This window comes from Haemaphysalis longicornis, unplaced genomic scaffold (genome assembly GCF_048455015.1).
Source record: "Haemaphysalis longicornis isolate Haplotype H1 unplaced genomic scaffold, Haemaphysalis longicornis Haplotype H1 scaffold_4, whole genome shotgun sequence".
Taxonomy (NCBI): Eukaryota; Metazoa; Arthropoda; class Arachnida; order Ixodida; family Ixodidae; genus Haemaphysalis; species Haemaphysalis longicornis.
In genome coordinates, this window is record NW_027526361.1 from 22,302,728 (window position 1) to 22,328,210 (window position 25,483).

The window sequence follows — 25,483 nt, forward strand, 5'->3', positions numbered from 1 at the left end:
AATGCCTTACTGGTTCTTATTAAAGCGAAGCCTTCTATGTCTAACTTGTGGCGATGTCGGAAGAAACGCAATGCAGCAAAGTCAACTTTACACAGTGTGTTTCCGCAAGGGCCAAGAGATGATGATAATGATGATGAAACGCGAAGCTTTCTCCTGTACAAGTGCAAAGTCCAAAATCCAGACAGCCAAAGTCCAAATTAGCGACAACGCTGAGCTAACCGAATCAGCACATTCGGATGACCTAATCACAAACTGATAGGTAGAAAGTCATAACATCACATTCGGTAAGCTCTGCGTTGTCGTATATTTGGACTTTGGCTGATTGGATTATGGACTCTGCATTTTTATCGGAGAAATGTTCGCGTTCTATTTATCCTTCTTCCCGAAAGTGGCGTTTTTTTTTCCTGTTCAGATCACTCTTCTCCCTTCTTCCTCCCGGCTCGCATGCTCGTATCATTCGTATCGACATCAGTGCCTGACCCACCCTCGCTCGTTACCCATTCCACGGGTCCTTAACGAATGACGCCGGGCCCTTGGTACGGGCCAGGAGCGCTCTTCGATCTCTCCATAGCGCCTGCTTCTTGGGAGCACCAATTTCACTAAAATGCTTCTCTCCCTCCGGCCGCGAGCCGCACCGACTGCGCGTTATCCCCGGACCCTACACGGCCACGGAACCTGGGCCCGAGCGGGAGTGGTAAAGGGGGCGAGGCAGCGGGGGAAGAGGGCGAAATAGACAGCGACACGAAGGAGGAGAAGCGAACAGAAGAGGGCAAGGCCTCGTTTGTATTAATAATTCCACGGACAGCGGCCTCCCCTAATTACTCAGCACAACGTGATGCGAATAAGCGCAGCTGCGTTGTCTCCCGCCAAGCAGCTCAGAGAGCGCGGGTTCAGGGCATGCCGCGCAGCCTTTCGCCTCCTCACCGTTGCACCCGCACTTCCACCCCGCTGCCTCTGTTGTTTTTCGGGCACAGGGGTGGCCGATTTGTGGCTTTTTGCACGACCTGAAGCGCTCTGCTCCTGGCGTGAGCGGAAAACATGTGCGCCGCTTGGAGTGGTAGACAAGCCGTCGTATAGTGGGCCCGCTTCGTGAGCTGCTTCATAGGTGAGCTCACCCACGCGGGAGCGCGCACTCGTCCCTCCCTCTCTCCTGAACTGCCGCTCCTTTTCCTTCTCCTCGCTTCGGTCCCCCGCATTTCGCCTCCGCGCGATGGTATCGTTGTTGCTTCTGTCGCTGCATTTTCCGCCACGGTGCCGCTTCTCGAAAACGAGTGCGAGGTTCGAGCTATCGCCGTTCACCTGCGCGTGGCCTGCGTACCAGCTTTGCCACGTGCTTCGTTACGTAAGCCAGAAGGTAATAGCTCATGAATACCGCAATGCGGCAATGGAGATGCGGAAATGCGGAGCGCATAAAAGAAATGTCGCGCTTATCGTTAAACTTTTTGCCTTTTCGCTATCAGAGTTAGAGAAAGAGAGATCTAGGGATTCGATTCACCAGCGACATCTAGGCAGAGGTCGGTTTCCAGGAGCCGGTTAAAAGGCTATTACCAGTGCTGCGTAGCAATTTGTTTATGCCTAACAATAGGCTCACAAAAAAAAAAAGAAAGTGAAATGCATGGGCAGCAAGCAAAAAAAGAAAAGTAATGAAACTAAGTATAGGTGACTGACAGGTAAAACAAAACGTACGTGGAGGCAAGGGGTGGCCCATAACTCCTCTGCCGCCGTAATTATCCCGCACGCGAGGACGTGTGCTGGCTTTCGGTGGAAATACAATTACACCGCGCCTTTTACCCTTTTTTGTGTTTCAATAGCGCTTCTCAAACTGCCGTGAAGGGCCAGCCTTGTTAGTGGGTCTGTCTTTTGTGTTTTCTCATTAAAGTGACTCTTTTTGCTCATTAAACGGTCAACAGGCGCACGCACGGCATACAAAATTTACCGGCACGCGTCTTTTATTTAGTGTCACGACCTTTCAGGAGTTCTTCGGCAACCTGAGCCTAAAAACTAGAAACCCTAGTAGACAAGCATTTTAACTCTGGCCTCACTTTACAGCAACCGTTTTTATCTTGCTGTCTTGTGCGTTTGGTACTAACAGTAATGGTGCAGGAGAGATGTACGTTGTGACAAAAAAGGCTTTGAATTTTGCTTCCACTTTGCTCTTCATCTCTTGTTAACTTTTTGAAGTATAGTGCGTCTTTATCTATATTTCCCACCACTTTTAAACCCATAAAATCTGCCAAACATTTCTAGACGTAGAATTTTATCGAAGCTAAAACAAAGTACGTTGGTTCTCAACAACAATATCCAGAAATATCTTTTCTAGGGTAAACAAACGCACGAAACAAAAGGGACAATGACACCCAGTGCTGAATATTGAAGCCCTACTCTCGTCCTACGAGCGGGGGACAGAAGTGTAAATGGCTAATGAACCAAAAAAATGCTTGGTGTTGGTTCACTATAACCGCAGTCTGCGGAGCGCATGTTCTGTTCTGTGACCACGAGGTGGTGAATAAACATCCGCTGTAGCCACTTCAAATTCCAAACAAGCAACACGAACATCGACCTGCTCTGCTGGCGTATTAAGAAAAGTTTCGCTGCATATGATTTCTGATAAGTTAGCCGCTTTTCTTGCTACACCTCTTCGCCTTTGTAGAGCTGTCATATGAAATAACAATTCATCGCTAGTGTGCAAAAATGACAGAGGGTAATATAGAATTATATCTTATCTAAAGTGTATACAGAAGCTGGCGTCAGGTAGAATACTCATCGTTATCTCCTTTTCTTACATCGACGAATCCTAGTGCACACCAGAAAACCCACTTAAAGCACTGCAGCAAATATTTGTTCGTACTTTAAAGAGCAATTTGTATCACTCTATTTTTTCCAGCAAAGAGAAATCGCAGAATTATTTCTATCCCTTGGAATATTTCAAAGGAAAAAAAAATCACTTTTACTGGGGTGTTCTTCAGATAACAAAGGGTAAATTACCTAAAGCTATTGCACACCAGGCATCAAAGCGTAAAATCCTCAAACGGTTGTGCATCAACATGCCCGAGCTTACTCTGGAGCCACACAAGCCTGTGCCGGACGCAAACACACATAAATTCACAGAACGCACCAAGAAGAACGTGCCGCTGTGAGCATACACTACCATACGACTCTCACCAAACTGGCTGCCACCAGGCAGGGTATGCCCAAATGTAAACCTACTCTAAACCTTCCCCGCTCCCCCTACCCTCAACCCCCCCCCCAAAAAAAAAAAAAAAAAAAGAACGTGGCAGCAGACTTTCGGTCACGTGGAGGCCACGGCACTGCGCCTCCTGGTGGGGAGTTTCAAATGCGCCTTGAGGCCACCGGTCACAACAGTGCCAGTTCTCGCTTTGAGGCGCCTGCATTTGTAGACCCCCCATAAAACTAGCATTACAACACTTCAATGTAAAAAAATTGCTACCACTTGGAAGAGCCGATCATGATTGTTAACTCTTAGAGGCCACTTTATGTAATGGAAGTATGAGAGTAAAGCAGCTGGACTTTTCAAGTTGAACTGCTTTTGTGACGTTTCTCCGTAATGAGCGACCTGTTGCTGTAACACGCAGATGCTGAACGCCTTATCAAATATATTATGGAGACCTATAGTGAGTGTTGTGGTCTACCGCCAAAAACAGCACAAAAACTTGTCTGACGTTATGTACATCATGCAATATTATCGCAGAGCATTTTTTTATTCTTACCAGGCCTTTCGGCGGTAAGGATAGCATTTTGTTAAGGCTGGTCTTCACGTGTAGATGAAAGGCGCGGCCTTCACTAGAAAAGCTAGCAGTCAAAACGGTTATTTGTCTAATTAATAAGAATCAGTAGTTTTGGTTACGCACATTCGGACGGTTGTTTTCTGTAGAATATTAAGCCTGTTTTGTCTGTTCTCAGATCACTTCACCTAAGAAGCAAAAAAAAAAACCATACCCTCGCAAGAATTCGTAAGAAGCTGACAGACTTACGAACAGACTGACACACAGAAAAAACATACGGACAGTTCGGAATTTTCGCGTTGAAGTAGCCCTAAAAACCATGTCGTCTTTATAAGCGTGTATTTCTCGAAACACAACAGAGGCTTTGCCGAAGGCAGCAGTGCCTCACTGGCAAAGCACACTTTACAGGCCCTAGCCCTCAAAACAAGCGCATAGTGATTTTATCCGCTGTTCAAGCTTCGTGCGCCCCGGCCATTACAATCACTAACGGCGCGTAACGATAACAAACAGCGGCTGCAAGACCTTAGTGGCTAAGTAGTAATCGAAGCACGCCGAAGGAACGCCGTTGCTCTTGCCTTTATAGTCCCGAAAGGGGGTATTGAGGGACGACGAGGCGCCGGTCGGTGAGAACTGCAGATGTGTACCTGCTGGCCACTCCCTGCTCCCCAACTTTTAAATGCCGAAGTATTTATATGTGGGCTCAAATCAGACATCCATCCATCCGTTTATAACATGTCGTATGTAACAAGTTCGCGGCATATAAAAATGTTAAAATATTACGCCTTACGGACTTCATATTCCTATACGGTCCTGAAAAAAATTTTTCCCAGGAAAAAATTATTCTGAAGTAGTAAAGCCGAATTTAAACGAACTCGGTGTGTAGCCATTCATAGCGATAAATCGGGTATTACGAGATAGAGAGAGAGAGGGAGAAAGTAATTTATTGAATGTGAGGAAAACACAGAGAGGTCGGCCTGATCGTATAGTCTCTGACCTGCCACTCTGTGTGTGTGTGTGTGTGTGCGGGGGGGTGGGGGAGAACATTGATACAGAGGGTGACAGGTAGGATCATGGACATAGAGGGGGTAGTATAAGTATATACAAAATGCCTATACTATGTACAGTACATGTTCAATAGTTTACCACAACGGGATTGATCTACAATCTAGCTGCCAAACCGCTGCTTTTCAACAATGCCAGCACTGCCTTAAAGGCCTTGTTTAAATACTGTGGGTCTGGCCAGGGTCCCAGCAGTACGTCCAAAGTAGTTAACAAAAGGCGATGTAAAGCCGTCATACTTTGGTATCGGAATCTTTGTTTCACCAACCAACTGTCTTTCTAGCAGTGTACTTGGGCATAGTAGTGAAGCTCAGTTCAAAAGACATTCATGTACACCAGTGCGGCTGGAACATTTATCTAAGAATGCCTACATTGAATCCAGTTTCTCAAAGTCTTTTCTTTTAAAATCTCTACGGCGGAATAACTAAACAGCTCACGCACTGTTGTCTGGCCCTAATCAGTTGCAATTTGGGGAAAAAATGTAACCGTGTCAATGCAAAGGAAACCGTTCATTTTGGTTTTTTCTCAGGCGATGTCACTTAATGCCATTACCGCAGATAACATGGGCTGGACTCTTGACGACGGGTACCTGAGGGAATCTCTGATTCAATATTCTTCGACATTAAAAATAACATACACATTTATTTAATTGGTGTCAATTGAAGAGTTAAATTCTTATGTGTTCTTTTAGGCAAAAGGTATTCCTTTTATTGCCATTTTTAGAACACTGATCCAATAATTGTCGCTTTTTGACCCGGAAAAATTTGCTGCGAAGCGGCTTGGGCTTAATGAAAATCAATTTTAAGTAGGTCAACATAAGTTTTCGTCGTTTTGACGCGATTTCTTGGTTCTCCCACAAAACTATGCTTGTTGTATGTTTGATACCACGACTTCTTTACTTGACGTTACGAACGCCTTGACACTTCGAGTTGAAGATTTTTCACGAGCAAGACAAACGCACGAAGGCGTTGGAATTTGCAAGAAAAGGTGGATCATCAAAGACGTTTAGTGTGTCTCAGTACTTCACTTCGTAATGTCATATCGGAATGGTACTTATCTTATCACTAGACACGAGTGCCTTACCCATCATTTGTTGCTTTTCTGTTTTATGGGCTCGCCGTGTACTAAGAACAAACGAGTCTTTAGGGCACACAACGACGAAGAGTAAACAAGACAAAACATTTATCTAAAAGCAGGAGGGGATGCACTTATCTATTGTCCTCATTGGCGCCCAGTCTCAAACAGTGTTAGCGCTTACTTTACTTCGTTCCTTTTTCTTGTACGGGCACTTTTTTCCCGTCCTTTCTATCCCCGGAGTGCCATCGAAACGTCTCGCTCATAAACATGTGTTAAACTTGGCGAAAGCATTCCTCTCTTTTCACGAGGTCAAGTCCCATGGGAATCGCGAACGGGGCGAAGGAGAGAAAACGCATGAATGGGAGGGCCGAAAAAAATGGGGGAAATAAATAGTACTTCTAACTGCAATGCTCCGTCCTTTCGCATTTTATGTAATTCTTTCTTATCGAGGCCCGCCTTCTGCGCGAAACGTGAAGAGAGCTCGGGGCAGTTAGGAGAAGCGTCGAAGGCGTGCGGGACCCTACATATATTGCTCCGGAGATCCCCGGCCCCCCTTCCTCGGCCAACCTTTCCAGCACTTCTTCCCGTATCGCACTCGCCCCCTCTTCCCGTGCCGGGCAACCCGGCAGCGCCACCATGCGTCTTTCCTCTAAGAGAGATTTCGCAATTCGTAAATGTCCGGCACTCTTCCCCGTCGATTCGTTCTCCCCTCGCCGGGTTCGGTGAGCGGAACTGAACGAACAAGTTGGGACCGTGCCGAACCTGTGTTCGGGTCGACACCGCAGGGATTTGTCAGAATAGAGTTCGATCTTGGGCCATCGATCCCGGATTGTGCTTTCCTATCTTATTTCTTCTCGATCATTTTTTTCTGCGATTCTCCTTCTCTCCTCTTCCTTTCTTTCTCTCTCGGGGAACGCCTTACATCTTTTCTCCTTGCCATGGTTCTTAGACGCAGTGGCCGCTAGTCACGTTTTCTGCAAGCAGCTTCTCCCGTTCGCTGCTTGCGGACAACAAGGGGTGAGAGGCGGAAGAGAAAGCGGCCGAGAAGAAGGGGGGAGGGAGAGAAGGTGGCGAGGCAGGGAAGGCGCGTAGAGCTGTTTGCTTTTACAGCTCCACTGCTGAATGGAGCGTGAACAGCGTTGAAAGCGGTCAGGCCAAATTGCTGGTCGCTTTCTATATTATGTCCTGTCTGCGAAGAAGGAAGACCACCGCTGCGGGGTGTGCGCAGCAGCCACAACAAACGCTGCCGGCCGATCTCTGTAATGAACTCCGGCGTACCCACCTAACGGCTGCTCTGTTCCGCCCGCATCGTTCGTCTAAACAGCGGCATGGCGCCGCACACACTCCTTTACCTCTCTCCTTCAACCGCGATTTTTTATCCTCTTAGTCAATTGTAGTCTATTATGATTCGTCAGTCTTCCACGTGAGGTCTGCCCTAATTCATTAGTATTCACGTTTAAATGTCGCGATGGGTCAATCATACAAATCAGCGCTAATTTTCAAGCTCCGGTCGGATTGACACATCATTCACGTTTGTGCGATAAAGAGGAAGAGCTCCGCAATACTTGGCCTCAGTCACCTTGGCCATTCCTTAAGATTCAAAAGCAGACCTTAGATTGTTGTAGCACCCTCCCTCTCCTTCACGACAGCATGAAGACCTAATTAGTGATAAGATTGCATCCATAATTTCGGAGCCCATGTCAAGGACGCAGCCTAATACCCGGAGCCTGTTCTGCCAGATGCGAGATCTTACACTAACATTAACACAAAGAACAACTGACTTTTTTACCTACAAATACCAAAAAATAAAGACAAAGCGTACCTTGTCCCCGATCTTTACTTGGGAAATTTTATTTCATTTCATTTCCATTTCTGAGAGACCCTACTGGAGGGGTATTAGAGAAGGGTGGGTACATACATAGAAGGGGAAAGCCAAGCTTTTACGCATTTCAAGGTAAGGTTTTAAAGTGTACGAAAAGGTGGAATGACAGGTTATGGCGGTGACTTCATTGTAGAATCAAGAGGAAGAAGTGGCGGTGCACGTATGTGGCCGCGCCACTTATCGCGGGTGACCGGTCTAACTGGAGATGCGTGCTGAAAGGAGATTTTATGGTGCATAGCGGAGTGAGCTATAAAAGAACTTGTGAAAAAGGCAGGCTTGAAATGCGGTGGCAATAAAAATTCCAAAAATAAGTCGGTTAATGATTTCAGTGCCGATATGCTGGCGTCGTGGGAGTACTTATAATAAAAAGAACAGTGTGCTCAACATGTATTATCAGTTAGTTTCTGTAGGCATATCCACGACTGTCATCTGCTTCGAACGTTCGAACTTCATTACAATAATAAAGAATAGTGCTAACGTATCATCAATTACTATTTTTCTGGCACCCATAAAGGCCTATCGCCTGTTCCTGAGATGTAAATAAAAACGATTGAGTAGTTTCAACCAATCAATCAATCAACTAATCAATCAATCGATCGATTGGTCGATCATCAATCAATAAATCAATGAATCAATGCATGAATCCATCAATCTAAACTTTATTATAGGGCCCAGGAACAACCAGGCTATCTTCGCACCGGCGCACTTTTCCGGGCAACAAAAGGACGCAGCGCACAGTGCGTGTCGCAAACGAAACAAAAGCACGAAAACGCACACACGGGATTTAAAAGTGTAACAAACTAGAGTTAACAGCACTGAAATAAGACGATAAGACTGGAATTATAAAGGTATTGACTGAGAGAATGCACAATAAAAGCAAACACAGACTGAATATAATAGGCTAAACATCGAGGGCAAACATATCAATTCTTGAAACAGTGGCTAACAATCAGGTTGATCAAACTGCAGTAAAGCGGCATACCTATACACACACAAAAAAAACTAAAAATAACAAGTTTGAATAACGTTTTCCCAATAGTAGCTGCAAATATTTTTAATATGTGCGCGGACATTTCATTTACCTAAACATAATTCTTTAAACGACACAGTTTTCTTCGAAACGTTGAAAGAAACCGCTTGAATACGCCCAACGTTTCTGCCAGCGTATTGTCAAGGCGTTGAATGCGCGCTGCCGTATTCTTGGTATAGGCCCAGGCGGGATCACTGGAATTCCAATGTTGCCTGAAGGAGTTGTCTAATTTATAACATACAACGTGACGGCGAAACCGGAACAATTATTGTTACTATTATTCTGGTTGTTTTTTGTGATATCATAATCATCGTTGGAAGAAACTGCCCGCCGTCCCCTTCCCCCTAGGGCACACCCATGAATGCGCCCGTCGCATTAAGATAGGCCTAACAATGCCGATCAGGCAAGGCTCTTTTTCATAGTAAAGGAGCACAGAAAAATGGGTTATGACCAGGGTGTCGAACCGGAACCGGAACCGAACCGAAAACCGGAACCGAACCCGAATTTTTTCCCGGAACCGGAACTGAACCGGAACCGTATTTGTTCCGCCATTTTGGAACTGAACCCGAACCGGAACGAATTGAAGGAACCGTTCCGAACCGGTTCCGGGGCCTCAAAACTGTGATTTCTAGTTTTCCATTCCGGTATCCTACCTTGCATCCGAATATATTTTTACCATTCACCAGACGGCACCACGAAATATTTTGCATAGTCTGCAGTTCCCAAGGCCCATAAGGTTCTCATCTTATTATTACCCTAAATTTAATGTAAAGTCCGTGAAAGCTTCTTGACGTAGTTTGAATGAGTCAAGGATATAAGGCGCGTTCGTAGCATTTCATTCTGTGTCGGTTTTGTGGCGCAGTGGGAAGAGCACCATGTACCTCGCGTTCCGCCCACAGGTAGTGAATGCGTTGTATCAGCAGCTTATTGATGTAGTTTGAATGAGTCAAGGATATAAGGCGCGTTCGTAGCCTTCCATTCTGTGTCGGTTTTGTGGCGCAGTGGGTAGAGCACCATGTACCTTGCGTTCCGCCGGCAGGGTCGTGGGATCGAAACCAGGCGCCGGAAGTATTATTCTTTTATATAGTGTAGGGGGAGGAGTGCGAACCTGTTGTTGAGAGCGAGGAGGGTAGCGTGATGCGGGAGAGGAGGAGTGGGGGAGAGGGCGTACCTGGAATGGCTGTTGCAGACGCCGAGGCACGCCGACAACGCCGGGTGACATCGTGAGTTAAAGAAATGCTCTGCATTTTAAAAAAATTAACAGAAAAAAACACGCTTGCTTTTTTTTTCTCCGAACCCGTTCGAACCCGTTTGAACTGGTTCGAACCGGTTCGAACCGGAACGGAATGGTGCGCCGGAACTGAACCCGAACCGAACCCGAAAGGCTTGAACCCGAACCCGAACCGAACCCGAAAAAATTCCGGTTCGACACCCTGGTTATGACGCAAAATTTGAAATAGACATGTTCGTAGTCTTGCGTGTTTCGTGACATCATATGCCAAGCAAAACAAAACTCAGCAGGCTCAGCCAGCACCGAGCATCACTGCACAAAGCGACATAAGTCAGCGACCAAACTCAGTGAGAACTGATGTTCAGCATTCTTACGTCATAAGACAAAGCTTACGTGAACCCCTAGTTTTTTTTACTCCGCCAAGCCTTAGCACGCCGTAACTCCTTGCTGCAACGCAAACTTTATCCACGTGCTCTAATGGAGACGATTATGAAGATGAATAATGACGATGCCTTTGAGGTCTTTGCTCCGTACCCACTCGGGGAGACTGGCCAGGGATAAGCTGTTGACTGCGCCTCTGTTGGAGCGTACAGATTGAATTATAGACTGAAATCCCTCCGGGGACCCCCCTTCTCAGGCAAAGCTCTCGCTCGCCGTTCGTAGCTGGCGTGGGTGCGCGCACACAAGTGTCGCGCTATATCAGCCCACAATAGGAGCCAATCAGCGTCGTCGTCGCTCGCATCACGAGACAGTGCAGTTGCGGTCGCTAGATCTTGTCGGGCAGTACACCGTCTAGCGCAGGATGGGCACCCCTTGCGTGGTTTGCTCCGCGGAAGAACGGGCAGCTATTGACGAACGTAAACGTTCCCGATAATGACACAAGAGTGACGTAAAACAACGTATACCAAACAATTGCATTCTGGAAGGCTCCGCGAAATGAAAGGGCTTGGTTTTTGACGATCGAAGGTATTGCGTTTCCATTTCGGTCATTGAGCTTTGATTTTAGTCGAAGTGTTTTCATTTTTCTTTTGAGGTCGTTGCGTTTCGATTTTGGTTGTTTTCGTTTTCACTTATTTCAAGCTTCACATGCATGCCTGTTTCCGAGGGAAGGGGTTATACTTTTTTCAGTGTAACCGGACGTGTAGGCGTAAGCGTGTTGGTCCGTTCCGAGATGAAGCACTCCAGACGCCATCAGTGAAATACTTAAGCATTCTCAACCCGAGACTTATAGAGAACGATTTATGACATGGTCAAAGTAAAACCTCGGCGGCAAGCTAATTGTTGCAAAGCAGCTGTAATTCCTTCCTAGGACCCGCCGCGGTGGCTCAGTGGCTAAGGCGTTGCGCTGCTGAGCACGAGGTCCCGGGTTCGATTCCCGGCCGTGGCGGCTGCTTTTCTGATGGAGGCGAAAAGCAAAAACGCCCGTGTGTGCGAGATTTCGGCGCACGTTAAAGATCCCCAGGTGGTCAAAATTAATCCGGAGCCCTCCACTACGGCGCGCCTCATCGCCTGTGTAGCGTCGGCGCGTTAAACCCCACAATCAATCAATCAAATCAATCAAATTCCTTCCTAGGAAAAAAAAACCGCAAATCTTATAAAATCCTCTGGATGAGGGCTGCTTCCTCATCTGTTAAGTAAATTTAAAATGTAAAAAATGTAAAAGCGCGCATGCGCTTCTGCTGAAAACCACTTCTGAAAACCATCCTGCTTGGAAACCGGGGCTTCTACATCTTTTTCGTGTTTATCAGGATGGCACCAAACTACGCCATTCCGAGTGAGGCTCAGTCTTAGCCTAATCTTGTGACCGATGTCTTAGCTTTGGCCAAAGGCCGAAAAATTCAAGCTGCGATGAATTTTATTATCTTCTAAATTTTGGCCCTCCAAGCAGTACTAGCAGGTGTTCCAAGCCCAATGCCCCCGCGGCCTCTGGTTTCCCTGACGCAGGTATCCTGGGCTTACGCATCGTGTCTCTGGACGTGCCTCAGCGCGTGAGCGTGGGTCGCGAGGCACTTCTCAAGTGCGCCTACGACCTGGAAGGAGACCTGCTCTACTCAGTCAAGTGGTACAAGGACGACATCGAGTTCTTCCGATACGTGCCCTCTGACAGGCCCCCCGGCCAGTACTTCGAAGTGCACGGCATTCGTGTGGACGTAAGCATCGCTCCTTTGGATGTGGAATAAGTGGCTACGATAGGTGGAACTGACGCTCGACCTCTCAGAACTTTGCTCCCTACCGAACGAAAACTTCGCTGCAAGTGATTATGCTTAGACAGTAAAAAGGCAAGAACAATGCTTTCTAGGATAATTCTTACCTTCAACAATTTCATCTGGACGGTTTAACAGCAAACTTGTTAGTCGGCACAGGCATACCTGGCCTTTCATAAATACGTCTGCAAGCACATAGCTTTTTACAGAATATATAAGGTCCGAATGCGGCGAATTCGGCAAATGTGTCATTGACAAACCATTAGCACGGTATTCGTAGAAACGTGAGCTGTAAATTCAATGCATGACTTTCTTACTGTCAATAAGTTTTCCGAAAATGACGCTGTTTACCTAAGTGGGCGGACAGCGTTATTCGAGCCCAACTCAAGTGTTGCTCGCGGCCTGGAATAGTCCTCATTAACAATGCAGTGCACCATTTCACAGGGGAGAGGGGAGAGCAGAGGCGGGCATAGAGGGGACATGCTACTTTAAAAATATGAATAAAGAACGCGACCAATGCACAGGAAACAAATGAAACAAAAAAAAATCATGAGATAATAGTCGAGGTATGAAAAGGCAGTTGACTAAGCAAAAATAATTGTTCCCCCGACGAGCCCACAGTATTCTTCCATTGATCGTTCACTCCCAGCGCGCAGCAGCGCCGTGTTAAGCTTTGCCGAGAAAGATGCACAAATTCAGTTGATAATTTTACTGTTCGTTTTATCCCCTACATGCTTCAAAAATGTTTCCATGGACCTACGAAACAAGGGTGTTACTTAACTTTCCTTTAGCACGTGCCTACGTACGGCAGTCCATCAAAGATGACAGGTTTGTAGCGGTGTTACATCATTAGTAGCACATTTTCTGCCCCACTTATGCTGCTTATTGCCAAGGCACGCAGTTAAGGAAGGCCGTCTTTGAGCATGACAACACCCTTGCGAGTTAAACAAATAGAACCTAAGTTGCGCTACATCTTGTTCCCCATTTTCCTTCCTCGCTTGTTGGGCGAGCAAGTTTGTCCCGCAACTTTTGCAGGAAAGAAGAAAGGGATGATAGGCATTCACTTAACGTCTTTTACGGCCTCTCGGAGGCTGCTTAATGACGCCTAAAAATCAGGGCGTCCCTCTCCCATCTCTCACGCATAGCAGGGCGTGCACGCGAATGAAAAGAAAGTTTCTGGCACTTTTACGTACGACCCGTGCCGTTAGTGACGCCAATGGAAATGTTTTTGCACTTCCGTTGCATTTTCTTTTTTTGTTTTCGATTATCCGTCTTGGCTGTTTTCCCCTATGCGGCCGGCTCCTTTGCTGAATACTGCGCTTGGGGTTATCCGACCATCAGAAGGTGGGCAAAGCGGACATCTTGAGTATTGTTTTTTCTCCTTTTATGTTATCCCTGTTATTTCGCATGGTCCATTCGTCCTCCTTCCTTCGTAATGAGAAAAAAAAAAAAAACCACACCAAAAACCAGCAAAGCTTTGCGTCACATTTACTTCTGTTTTTTTTTTTCCCTCTACCCTGCTCCTTCAAACTCCCCTCAGCCTAAGTTCAAATTTCACTCCTACATGGCCGAGATTAGAGCTCTGAAAATATCCAGCTAGAACAGATGATAATTTTCGGATGTAACCCTGCACATAGAAAAATTGCGCCTTTCGAAGCGCGCAATCCGCAAGGCGCATCAATTCGGATGGTTCGAAAGCTTTAAATATAATGTAACGTGTTGTCTTGGTGATAATAAATGTGTTTACGTTACTTTAATTCTGAATTCAAACCGATAATGTGGGTGGAAATGCTCAATGCGCTATAACTAATTCTAAATACGTGGCCAAAAAAAACATTGGCCGCGTATCTGCTCCTTTCGTTGCAAATGTCGTCAAAAGACGATAGTCTTTATCCACTTCTGCCAAGTAAATGCCTCCCTTCACTTTCCCGCTCACCTCTCATGTTGTTCCTATTGCGTCGCGCTCCTCCCAAGGTAAAGACGCCAAAGGTTTGCTTAAATCATTTTAAATTTCCCGCGTTCCACTGCTCCAAACCGGGTGGCTCGATACCAACGCTGCCGTACGGCGAGACGCGCGTTAATCGAGGAGCCCTACTTCAACGTTTATAGAACGGCGTTTCCTTACTCCACGTGCGTTGCAAGCAGAACGTGGGACCTATCTAGTGGAACCTTTCGTAACTCTTGCCACTTGATTTCTTCAAATGCCGCCAGAAGCTATATGGCGCGGGTGACAGCAGGCGACGGCGGTGTGATATTTTTTTTCTTCAGTTGATGAAGTATTTATTCTCGCCAAAATCAAACATGTACGATTTTTTATAAAGGAACGCTGCAAATATCACGTCTGTATTAATTTGTTGTCTTGTATATGCGTAATGTCTTGTTGTTCTTCAACAATATTGACAAGTATGAACATTACACCGGACTTAGACGGGCACATTTAGTTATGACTATATAAGACTATTGCGCAGGCATGGTTTTACTTTGGCCGGTTGGCTGAATCGAGTCACAGACAGACAGACGGACAGACAGACATACAGACAGACCAAAATTTCTGGGTTTAAGTAGCCCAAGAAAGACTATCGTCTTTAAAAACGATTATAAGTCTGGTAATCGCTTTATTGCTGCCCGTGACATGACAATTATTTGAAACGATCAGAGCTCTCAGAAGATAAAAGCGATCTAAGAATCACAGATTCCGTGGCCCCATTGGCGATCGAACAATTTTTCTGATGGAGGCGAAAAGCAAGAACGCCCATGTGTACGAGATTTCGGCGCACGTTAAAGATGCCCAGGTGGTCCACATTAATCCGGAGCCCTCTACTACGGCGCGCTACATCGCCTGCGCTGCGTCGGTGCGTTAAACCCTACAATCAATCAATCAACGGCGATCGATCATTCGCCGAACTAAAACGCAAAACGTCAATGATGCTTCTCGCGTACATTGGCTAAAGTATACTGTAATCGCTTAAAAAGCGTTTCATCGCACTGCACGAACCATAGCTTCTTGAACTACCTAAAAACATAAAAGCAGCACCAGCGCCAGAATTTTTTCCCGTTCGGGGTAAAATATGGTTGCCCGCCAATAGGCATGCACCAAAGGCGGATGTGGCACTGCAACTTTCGTGCGAACCGTAGACGTGACAAGCGCCGAGTGCGAAAAGCGGCGCTAAGCACGCAATGTCAGTATTTCACGTTTTGGCGTGGGCGCCTCTGGGCCGCAGCTTCTCGCGCGAAAAAAAAAAAAAAGCAAGAAAGGAGCAAAAATTTATCCCGGTTCTCGACCAGTGTAAACACGGCTAACCGCATGCATCAACAAGTTCGAAGCTTATCTTTCAAACATGCGCGTATTTGTTTACGTATGTCTTTTTTAACGCAAGGTTCTACTAACGTTTCTTTTCCGAGCCTCCCTCGCTGAATTTTGCTGAAGTAACGCGTGGATTTCTGGGCACGTCCATAAGGGCCACCGCACGTCCGCACGCGGGACAAGCACGGAAAACAACCGTGCGTGTGGGCAGCGCAGTGCAAGTGCCGGGGCCGCGATTTGCAATCAAGAGGGGGGCGGCAGAAAACGAGAAAACGAAAAGGCCGCGGGGGCTCGGCGAGCTGAAGGAAAATAAGTTAGCGCGGTGGGCAGGATCCGCGAACTCTGTCGCATAAACATCGAACTGACTTTATGGCCGCGATTCGAGCCACGCGGAGAGGAAAAAAAAGTTAACAGAAAGCAATTCGCGAAACATCTGAGAGCGGTGGTAATCAGCAGCCGGCTAGACTGCCCATCCGCTCGCCTTCTGGCTTTTCGGTAAGCCCTGTGCGGCGCTACGCCGTAGTACGGCGTACAGGAGAGTGGCGCGCCGCCATAGATCGCGGGACAATTGCTGCGGCACCCGGGGCAACGCGCGGCAAACCCGAAAGAATGCCGTTTGTATGCCCGGGCCTCGCAGCTCCTCTAAGTGAAGCCATCGGTTTTCCGAGCGGCTTCTTCGGGAAACCGTGTTATGAGAAGCGCCCTTCCGGCTCGATTGCCACCAAAAATGCCGGGAATCTCGATGGATACCCTTGCTGCTGCTGCCGTCCCGGTCACCGATGTCGTTTCGGCGCCCTACTCGGGTGCCCGAGATGCCGCCGAGACGACGACGACAACGCTGCCTCTGACCAGAACGGGCCCCTCTTCTGAAAAGGCCCGCAGACAGTCAGGGAAACAAAAGGCGGGCTCGTCTTTCACGAGGTTTCCCGTTTTCACTCTTTTCTGTCTCTCTTTTTCGTACCGTCCGTTGCTGGGCCATTGTTTGCTGCGAAGAAGCTGACCGCCACTTCCTTCGGCGATCCGATGGGCAGAGGAGAAAAAGCGGGCAGCAAGCAGGGCCCATCGAAAGAGGAGGCCGCCGCGCCTCGTTTCGCAGCCGTGACAACGCGGCCGTTTGTGGCAGCACCAGCGGCAACCATAGCGAAAGCGGAGACCGCAGCCTCCTCGGGGCAGCGATGACCCTGGAGGAACGAAAACGACGGGAAAGCGCGAGAAAAGAGGCCTAAATTGAGCGCGCGCGCGCGCCCGTTTTGTTTTGAGCACCCCCTCTCTCCCCGCCCTGTATTCCCTCTTTTTCGCCATTTCCGCTCCTCGCTGTTCGTGGCAGCGCGTTTTGCGACGCCCGCAATGGTTTTTCGGCGCAGCGTGGCAACTGGGTGCCATTTTGAGCCTAAAGCGGCAATTGTTTCAAGCCGGGTGGCATTCAGCGTGTGATCGCAAATCATCCCCGCCCCCTGTTCCCGTAAACAGCCCACCCTTCCGCTCTAGACTACATCTTTACTCTGTTGCTCGCGCTTACTTTTGCTCGCGCGAACTTTTTCTCGCGAATTCAAATTTCACCAATATTTGTTTACGAGCGACGGCATGGCTGGTTTTTTAACTTCGGGGCTGCAAGCCACGCGATATTTTGTGGGTTCTTTACAAGAACTTTGCTTTGGGTGAGTAGAGAGAAAAAAGAGCGGCGCAGAAACAAAGGGTAATGTGAAATGAAGAAAAGTAATGTGAAACGGCTTCCCCCCCCCCCCCCCCCCCCCCCCCCCCCAAAAAAAAAAAGTTTTATTTCGGCGAAGAACGGGGTCGATGAAACGCGACAAAATGGAACTTTCGGGCCTCGCTCGCGACAGCCGACGCAAATAATGCCGCAATAGACGCTTCGTATTTGGCAACGTCATGGACCGCTTACAACGGCGTTATTTCCGTTAGCACTGCACGGGGGCGTAAAACTGACGTTTCCCACGCGACATTGGAGAAATTCGGCTTTCTTCGTACCACGAGTGGGGAAAATATCAAATGTTCCCGTAGAGCGCCCCCGCTTGGGCTTCCTCTTTTGCAGGCCCGCGCAGTGAGCACCAGCCGCTCATTAAGACTGGGGACGGCTCTGGAGCCATTCACGAAAACACGCGGCCTACCGCGAGAACAAACACAACGTCCTGTGAAACAGGCTCTCTCGGCGGCGCTGCTTGTAAACCATGGTGGAAGTAGGGCTTAATGAATTCCCTCGCCTAAAGGCTCGCTAATGACCTTCCGACGGCTGCGGGGAAAGCTTCTTCAAGCTAAACGATGTCGAATGAAACAGGAGAAGGCACCGCTCTTTGCGCGCCTTCAGCGGAACCCAATAGGAATGCAGATCGCGTTCTTTTTTAACCGCGTGCGTTCCTTTAATGCGATATAATGTCGGCTGGCATTAAAAGAATGCGTTTGTAAGTGTACAGGTTTGCTCCCGTCTCACAGAGGCAGTAAGGACGAAGCCGTGGTGGGGTCCACAACACAGACTCAGTCAGGAAGGGGCTATGAATCTGTGAGCGAATCGCTTTGCGGTATTACACAAAAATGCTGAAGGCAAGAACGAAAAAAAAAAAAAAAACTCGGCAAGTAATGCAGAAAACATATCTTTTGCCCCTTACTACTTCATGGCAGTGGTTCTTGATAACGTTAAAAGGGAGTTGGACACATGAAAGCCCTGATGCCCAAAACGTGTAAAACGCGCATTTCTTTTGTTTTATGAAACGTAGCGACAACGTTACTAGTTCATTCACCGACGTCTTGAATCGCCTTCTGGGTTCCCGCATTAGCATTCGGTTTCTCGGTAATATTTGTGAGCACCCCCCCCCCCCCCCCCAAAAAAAAAAAAAAGGTATGTGCTTGCACCTCGAGAAATTAAATGCATGAAAGAAGTATGCTTATTTCACAAAATAACCGACTGAATGCCAAAGTTAACTTGCAGTGTGCGCTTTCTACCTTCCTGCAGAAGTGTTGGCGGTAAGGGAGCTTAAATGTATTTAATTTGACTCGCAACTACTTAATGGTCGGAGAGGTTCGAGTACCACTGAGTGTTTACGAAAGGACCCCTTTGTCCCCCGTTATCGGAGGGGCACTGGATACCGCTCTTAAATTCAAGTCCCATTAGCACCCACATAAATACTCCAGAAATTCGGGAAGGGGGGGGGATGACAGTGCCGCCATTATGGCAACGTAGTGGTAACGCATCGGGCGCACCATATCCGGGGTTACTGTGACATTCTTATTTGATTATTTTTCCCCTATCTAGAACAAAACAAGACCAAAGATGGTATATATACCACAACGGAATTTTAGCTCTGAGCGGCGAGGGCGGATACTAGCTGTTTTAGTCCGTAAGAACAGTCTTCAGCAACAGTTTACGGACCACGAAAATTGTAATTTTAACTTCAGGTAGCAGCCCACAAACATTGATATGCATGTGAGATGTCGTATAATTACCAAATTATTACAGAAATACCGCTCATGATTCCCGGACTGCCGTACGGCTTGTTCCACAAGATTTATCATTGTAATCCCATCCTCAGAAGCAGGCTATTCTCCAGTCCATCTCACATGTCATCCCGGGTCGACCATCAGTACGAAGTTCGCGTGTCATCGTGTCACACAAACCTATTTCGGGATTCCTTCGTCCCCAGCACTTGTGCAAGTTGGAATCGCCTTCCTCGGTCTGTACCTGAAATCGGCAATCAGATTGCTTTTCGTTCAGCCTTAACCAACCTGTTTTTATAACAAGCGGTTATTTGTATTGTATAATGTTGTTGTTTCACTGCTTTTGTCTGTATTATTCTGTTTCTCACTCCCCTCTGTAACGCCCTCCGGCCGTGAGGGAAAAACAAACAAACAAACAAACAAACAAACAAACAAACAAACAAATAAATAAATAAATAAATAAATAAATAAATAAATAAATAAATAAATAAATAAATAAATAAATAAATAAATAAATAAATAACCCAAGATTTCTGCTTTCGTGGTTCGTAAACTTTTGTTCTTGACGGTACCCTAACAGTCTTCAGCGTGTACCTTAACAATCTTTAACGGTAGCTGGGAGAGGCGTGGGCGCATCATTCCTTCTCGGTGGCGCTCCATTGCAACCGCAGATGGTGCGCTCGGTGAACGGCAGCGTCTTCATCCGGGGCATGGACGCCGCTTCGGAGGGCACGTACAAGTGCGAGGTCTCGGCCGATGCGCCTTCCTTCCAGACAATCTTCGCCGAGAAGATGATCAGGGTGGACTGTGAGTGCTCCCTCCCGGCGGCCGCCGCCTCTCTCCCGGCGCCCGCTGGGGCTTCTCCATTTCCCTACTGCTAACCTGATTGCTCGGGTGTCGGTCACTAGTTACAAAAGGGTGTACTGACGGGCTTGTTGGTACATTATATCGTTTAAATACAGCGCGGAAGACGGTACAAATAAAGGTACACCCGCCCAATTTTTTAGCAAAGTCACGGGAGCGCCGACCGGTCTGTTGATCTGTTCCGTACGACGGAGCGACACAGCAAACTCGGCAAGAGTTCCCGCATGCGCACTAAGCACTGGCTGTGACGGCTGTCATCTGAGAAGCTGTCCGAAGAGCAGAATGTTGCCCCCGTTTTTTTCCTTTGCTGATCACACTGCCCGCTAGTCAGCCACTAACGGGGCAAAGAGGGCAAGTGAAATTGACTGATTCCATCAGCATAAGCATTCCACGAGAAATCTCGAACTGTGCGTTCTTTAGCAATTTATGAGATATTGGCGCAACCAGCCTTGTGTGAAAAGCAGTGTGATAAGGCAAGCAAACAACTAGGGACTGCGCTCAGCTCCTGAAAGAGCCTTGCAGACCACGGCAGCCGCGGCCAGTGCTTACTACGCATGCGGCAACTCTCGCCGCGTTAGCGGTATCACTCCGTCGTACGGCGCTGATCAACAGAACGGTCGACGCTCCCGTGATATTGACAAAAAATTTGGCGGCTTTATAGACGACTCAAGCGCTGACGAACAACTGTGCGCACTTTATTTCGCAGCAAAACATACACGAAAAGCGAAGGGAAGGGAACAACAACAACAACAACAAAAAAAAAACTTTTGATGCCTAGTCGTCTAGGCGTCAAACTTTTAGTCGTCTAGAAATCGTCACGTAGCAAATTGTTGTTGCCATACTAACTAACCTGTTGTTATCACGTTTTTACGTCAAAAGTTTGTTTCGTTTTTTGTTCCCTCCGCTTCGCTTTTCATGTATATTTTCTTGCGAAATAAAATGCGCACCGCTGTTCGTCAGTGCTTGTGTCGTCTGTACCTTCCCCTGTCCCGTCTTCGGCGCTGTTTTTAAACGATACTGGTCACAAACACACAAAAAATTCTGAGCGTCTTTTTTTAATGAAAAAAAAAACGGAATTATTTGCAATAATCTCCCATTAAGACAAATTCAAAGGGACCGTGAAAATTAGTTCGCATTATCAGAAATTCGTCTTAAGCGGACGTTTTTTTTTGTCATTGCGGATGTTACAAGTGAACAAAAGTGTGGTTCGTCTTCACCTGGTTCGTCTGAACCGGAGTCTACTGTAGTGCCTTCCTGTCTTTCTTTCTGCTCCCCCCCCCCCCCCCCCTTTTTTTTTTATAAATCACAATTTCTCATTTTCGTTTCCTTATTTCTCATTTATAAATCACTATTTCTCATCATATGTCTCTGGACTTTGCAGCTCAACATTCCTATGATTGTCAGAGCGGGCTCCAGGGGAGAAATAGTGTCAAACCAAAACAAACTGCTCGTGTAGTAGCGCCCTCTCTTCGCCCACAAACACGCAGATCGTAAGCATATCATCCGTGGCTTTATAAAGACCGTGGCTCTCTGTTTGTTTGTTTGTTTATTTATTTATTTGTTTAGTTAGTTATTTAGTTATTTATTCATTCATTTATTTATTCATTTATTTATTTATTTGTTTATTTATTTATAAATACCTTACAGGCCCCATCGAAAGGCATTGAGTAAGGGGGGTTACAAAGCGACCACTAATTTTACACTGTTTTTTGTATACTTATATATTTCTCATTGTTTTTTTCTATTGCTCGCCTGTATGAGTTATTGTTCACGACAGCGTTATTAAGGCCGTTTTTTGTGTGTGCAAAACAATCCCCCAATGTAATGCCTACTGGCCCTAGGGTATGCAAATAAATAAATAAAAATATAAATAAACAAATAATAAATAAAAATATCTTCCTCCATTACCACTTTCGTAAACGCATGCATCATTTGGTATTCCATATTTAGTCGAAGTTTATCACTCGCAACAGTAATTCCATTGGTTTCAGCTATAGCGCGGGATTTGTTACCTTACGGGGTGGGATGGGGGATATGAGCGGACAGGGTAAATGGAATTGTAAGGCGAAACTACGGAAGATATTTATAACTAGTTTGTAACCGAGTTCAGAAAAACGACCTTGCGAAATGGTGATTACTCCTCCGTTCGCGCAACCATATTGTGCAGATTCTACTGAATGTTTGAAGCAGCGTAATACCGCAGAATGTCAGAAACACACGTCGTTCTCCCGCCTTTAGCGCAACCGTTACAGCTGTAAGTGCCTAAAAAAATTACAAAGCGATGTCACGGCAGGAAGTAGAAAAGAGCTAATACGAGAACAAGGTGCCGGAGTAGCGTGTCTTCTAGAAAATATCAAAACAAAGAGCCAAATATCAGTACTCTACTTTAAAAAAAAAAGGTAAAGAACAGTCTCGTACGCAAAATATGATCACTTGAGTGTATTTTTTTTTTTTTTTTTCACAGTGTTGAAGAAACTGCGCGCGCTGATCACTGCCCCTTTTGCCGCCTTGCCTCTCCAGCCGGAGCACCCAGCCACTTAAGGACATCCGGCCACGCATGGACGATCAGCGCCTCCGCAAGCCTGCTGCTGCTGCTGCGGTACCACACCACGTGAAGCAGGGACAGCTCAGTGACAGACCGTTGCAGCCAGCCCGTGTTGTCAAGCAGGACGCGTCTTGAGACTCGCAGTGACGTGTACGCACCGCACGACGGAAAGACGGAGGCCGATCCGAGGCGTCGTTCTCTGCAGAAGCCGTGGTGCGAGGGAGCGAAACTCCCCGACCGGTGAACGACGCCGCTGCACTGACGGAACTCGTACGGTGGAAGCAAAAGGAGAAACACGAGTGCACCGCAACGCCGAACAATGCAACATCTCCACCACTCTCACGCTTGTGACACCCTTCTAAAACCGCGAGATGTGTGGGGTCGGTGCGCGCGTTTTTGCCTTTCCTTCCTCCAGCCTCTTCCTCTCACATCCCTCTCCTTCTAGGCACTTTTCTCCTTCGCTCCCGTGCTCTCTTACTTCGCCTTTCGACTTTCTTTTTTTTTAACCCAACCGAGACGGACGGCTGTCGCTGCTGACCAGCTTCCTGTGCAAACAAGGCACCTTGCTCGGAGGCGCCGTTCAAAAACAGAGGAAGAAACAAAACAAGCCAGAAAGTCGCCGTTAGCGTCCCAAAAATAAGAACTGAACTCGAGGCGAAATGCGGCAGTACTATTATCTTGCCTTGCTTCTTTCTGGGAGCTCGACCTGGATAACGCCGCACCGAGGGCGCAAAATGTGGGGCCTCCCGCTTTTATTTACACCCCCCCTCCCTCAACCAAAAGAAAAAGAAAGAGTGATACGCGAGTCTTCTCAGCGCCGCTGTGAAAGATTGGGGGGAAACGAACACTGACTTCAGCGTAACGTGCTTAAGCAGGTGAGCCGGAAGTGCTTCTCTTCACTGGAAGTCGTGGACAGAACACTTTTAGAAGGTGCCGACGATTCTGAGCCTTGTTTGCAGGCAGCGATCGCACCACTGAGGCGCTGTTTTCCTTTTCTTTTTTTCACACGAGAGGATCAAGGGAGCTAAAGACAAAATAATTCTTAGCATTGCAGTCAGCCTTTGTCACTTTGGCGAGAGAAAAGTGTAGCCAGTGCGAAGCTTGTCGATGGTTAACTGTTTATTCAAGCTTGGCCTGCGCCCGCCGTTACATCTATCTTATGAGATTTTCCAAGCGCAAATGTGTGAAGGCAAATTGAAGATGAGGGCAAATGTTCGCTGAAACTGTAGATCGCTGCGGCCGAGATGACGGCTTTGTTCTCCCACGCCTACACCTTGTTTGTACATAGCACTCACCCTCCACCTGGACGGAGGCGATTAATTTACCTGCGCAGCAGGCTCGTTCGAACGAATATGTGAAACGACTGTCGTATGAGGCCTCCTCTCCTAATTCCTCCGCACTATAAATAAACGCTATATTGAAACTTTGCCCCGACATCCTCAATTTCTTCAAGTAAAGCCGTACAGGCCTGCAAGTACACACACTACGTGTAGATAAGACGAAAATGGCGGGATTTCGTTCTGCAGGTCCTCACGATTCCAAGCACGTGCTGTTCGCAATGAAAGACATTTTGAAGATTCTGACTTTTTTTATTAACGCGGAAGTGCTTGTAGGCACATACAGCGTTTTTTGTAGGGCGCTAGCCGTCCGATGCTGGCGTGGTTATCAGCCGTGCTCATAAGGCGTCCGCGGAAAGGCGTCTTTATTGCCAATGGGAAACTACGACAGCGACAACCAGAAGCGTGCGCCAGCCTGAAATTGAAATCACGCATAGGGACAACTGGTGAGTTCAAAGGGAGAGCTGCACCGGTAGGCTCGCTGAAAATGATACCATGGCGGAGATGCTTCCTTTCTCTGGAGAGGATGGTTGTACCCTTATCTATCGAACTGGTTGGAGTGAGAAAATTTTGAAGTGGCAGCACCCTCGCAGCGAATATCCACATCTGCATGGAATTGACCCTTTCTGTGAATTCCGTGTTCCACCCGACCTAATCAAAGCATCTGAAGGTGTACTGCATCGTTTGCATCTCAACGTGGCTTACACCCGAAGCCTCAAGTTCAAAATAGGGTGGGAGGATTCACCACTGTGCCCCACGTGCGCTGTGCGCGAGACTACCGAGCACTTGTTGTGTATATGCCCGCGATTTTCCGCTGCGCGCGACAGAGAGGCAAAACTTTTTATTGAGCTAAGTCAGGTGGGGTGGTTCCTCATTTCAAGTAACCATGTGCCGTCCCCGCTCCACTGGCCCTCTCGACCAGCAGAAGTTGATCTTGAGGGAGGGAACTGGACAGCAGTAACAGCGGCGAGCTGCCTGTCTCGCGTAAGACGTGGAGTGGAGCAAGCCTTCAGTTGTGTCACTTTCTTGGGCCCTGGGCCAACAACAATGACTCATCTTTAGGGACAAAAATTCTTCTGCGTTTTTTGCGAGATTCTCAACTAGAAAACTTTGTAATTGTTCCATTGTGCACATGGCTACATCTGTACGCGTTTGCGTCGTCATGTATGCTTTGACTCCTTTTTCTTGTTAGGCGCTCTGCGCTTCTTGGGCCCCATTCGCTCTATTTTTTTCTTTTACTTAACTTTATTTAGAGCTTTTTCCTTGCATTTTATTGCGTGCCAATTTTATTTAACTTTTGTTTTCTCTCTATTGTTGCTTTCCCGATCTCTCATATTCACTTCACTGCATTGTAATCACCCCCATATGGCGTACCGCTAGCAGAGCTGACCTCTCCAGCTCACATTAAAGGGTTCCCTCTCTCCCTCTACCATTTTTCGAACCTCTCGAATTACTTCCTGATAACCTTTTTTCTTGTCAAACATTTGAAAACGCTGCACGAAGAGGCTTAATTCTGCATCGAATAGGACAGCAAATATCGATTAGAAGAAGAGTCGGTTCATGGCTTTTTACTGAGAGCATGACACCAATTTTGTATAAAATTGCATCACCCAGAAAAGAATCGTTCGCTTGAGTCAGCAAAAAACATCAAAATGGACGCACACGCACAAAAACAAACTGTTAAAAAAAACGGCAAATGGTTGCTTCGATGAACATGCACGTGAGGTATAAACCAATCGAATTTCCTTGAGTTTTCT

The 25,483-nt window shown here is 47.1% G+C and overlaps 1 protein-coding gene across 1 annotated transcript in view; it reads left to right on the forward strand.

Annotated features, from left to right (window-relative positions):
- Positions 1-23,816, forward strand: part of LOC144178368 (uncharacterized) — a 120,562-nt gene extending 96,746 nt beyond the window's left edge. The window contains exons 2-4 of the mRNA XM_077706150.1: positions 11,967-12,172; positions 19,652-19,787; positions 22,365-23,816. Of these exons, the coding sequence (XP_077562276.1) occupies positions 11,967-12,172; positions 19,652-19,787; positions 22,365-22,459 (437 nt within the window). The 3' untranslated portion in view covers positions 22,460-23,816. The remainder of the gene's footprint in view (positions 1-11,966; positions 12,173-19,651; positions 19,788-22,364) is intronic.
- The last annotated feature ends 1,667 nt before the right edge of the window (positions 23,817-25,483 follow it).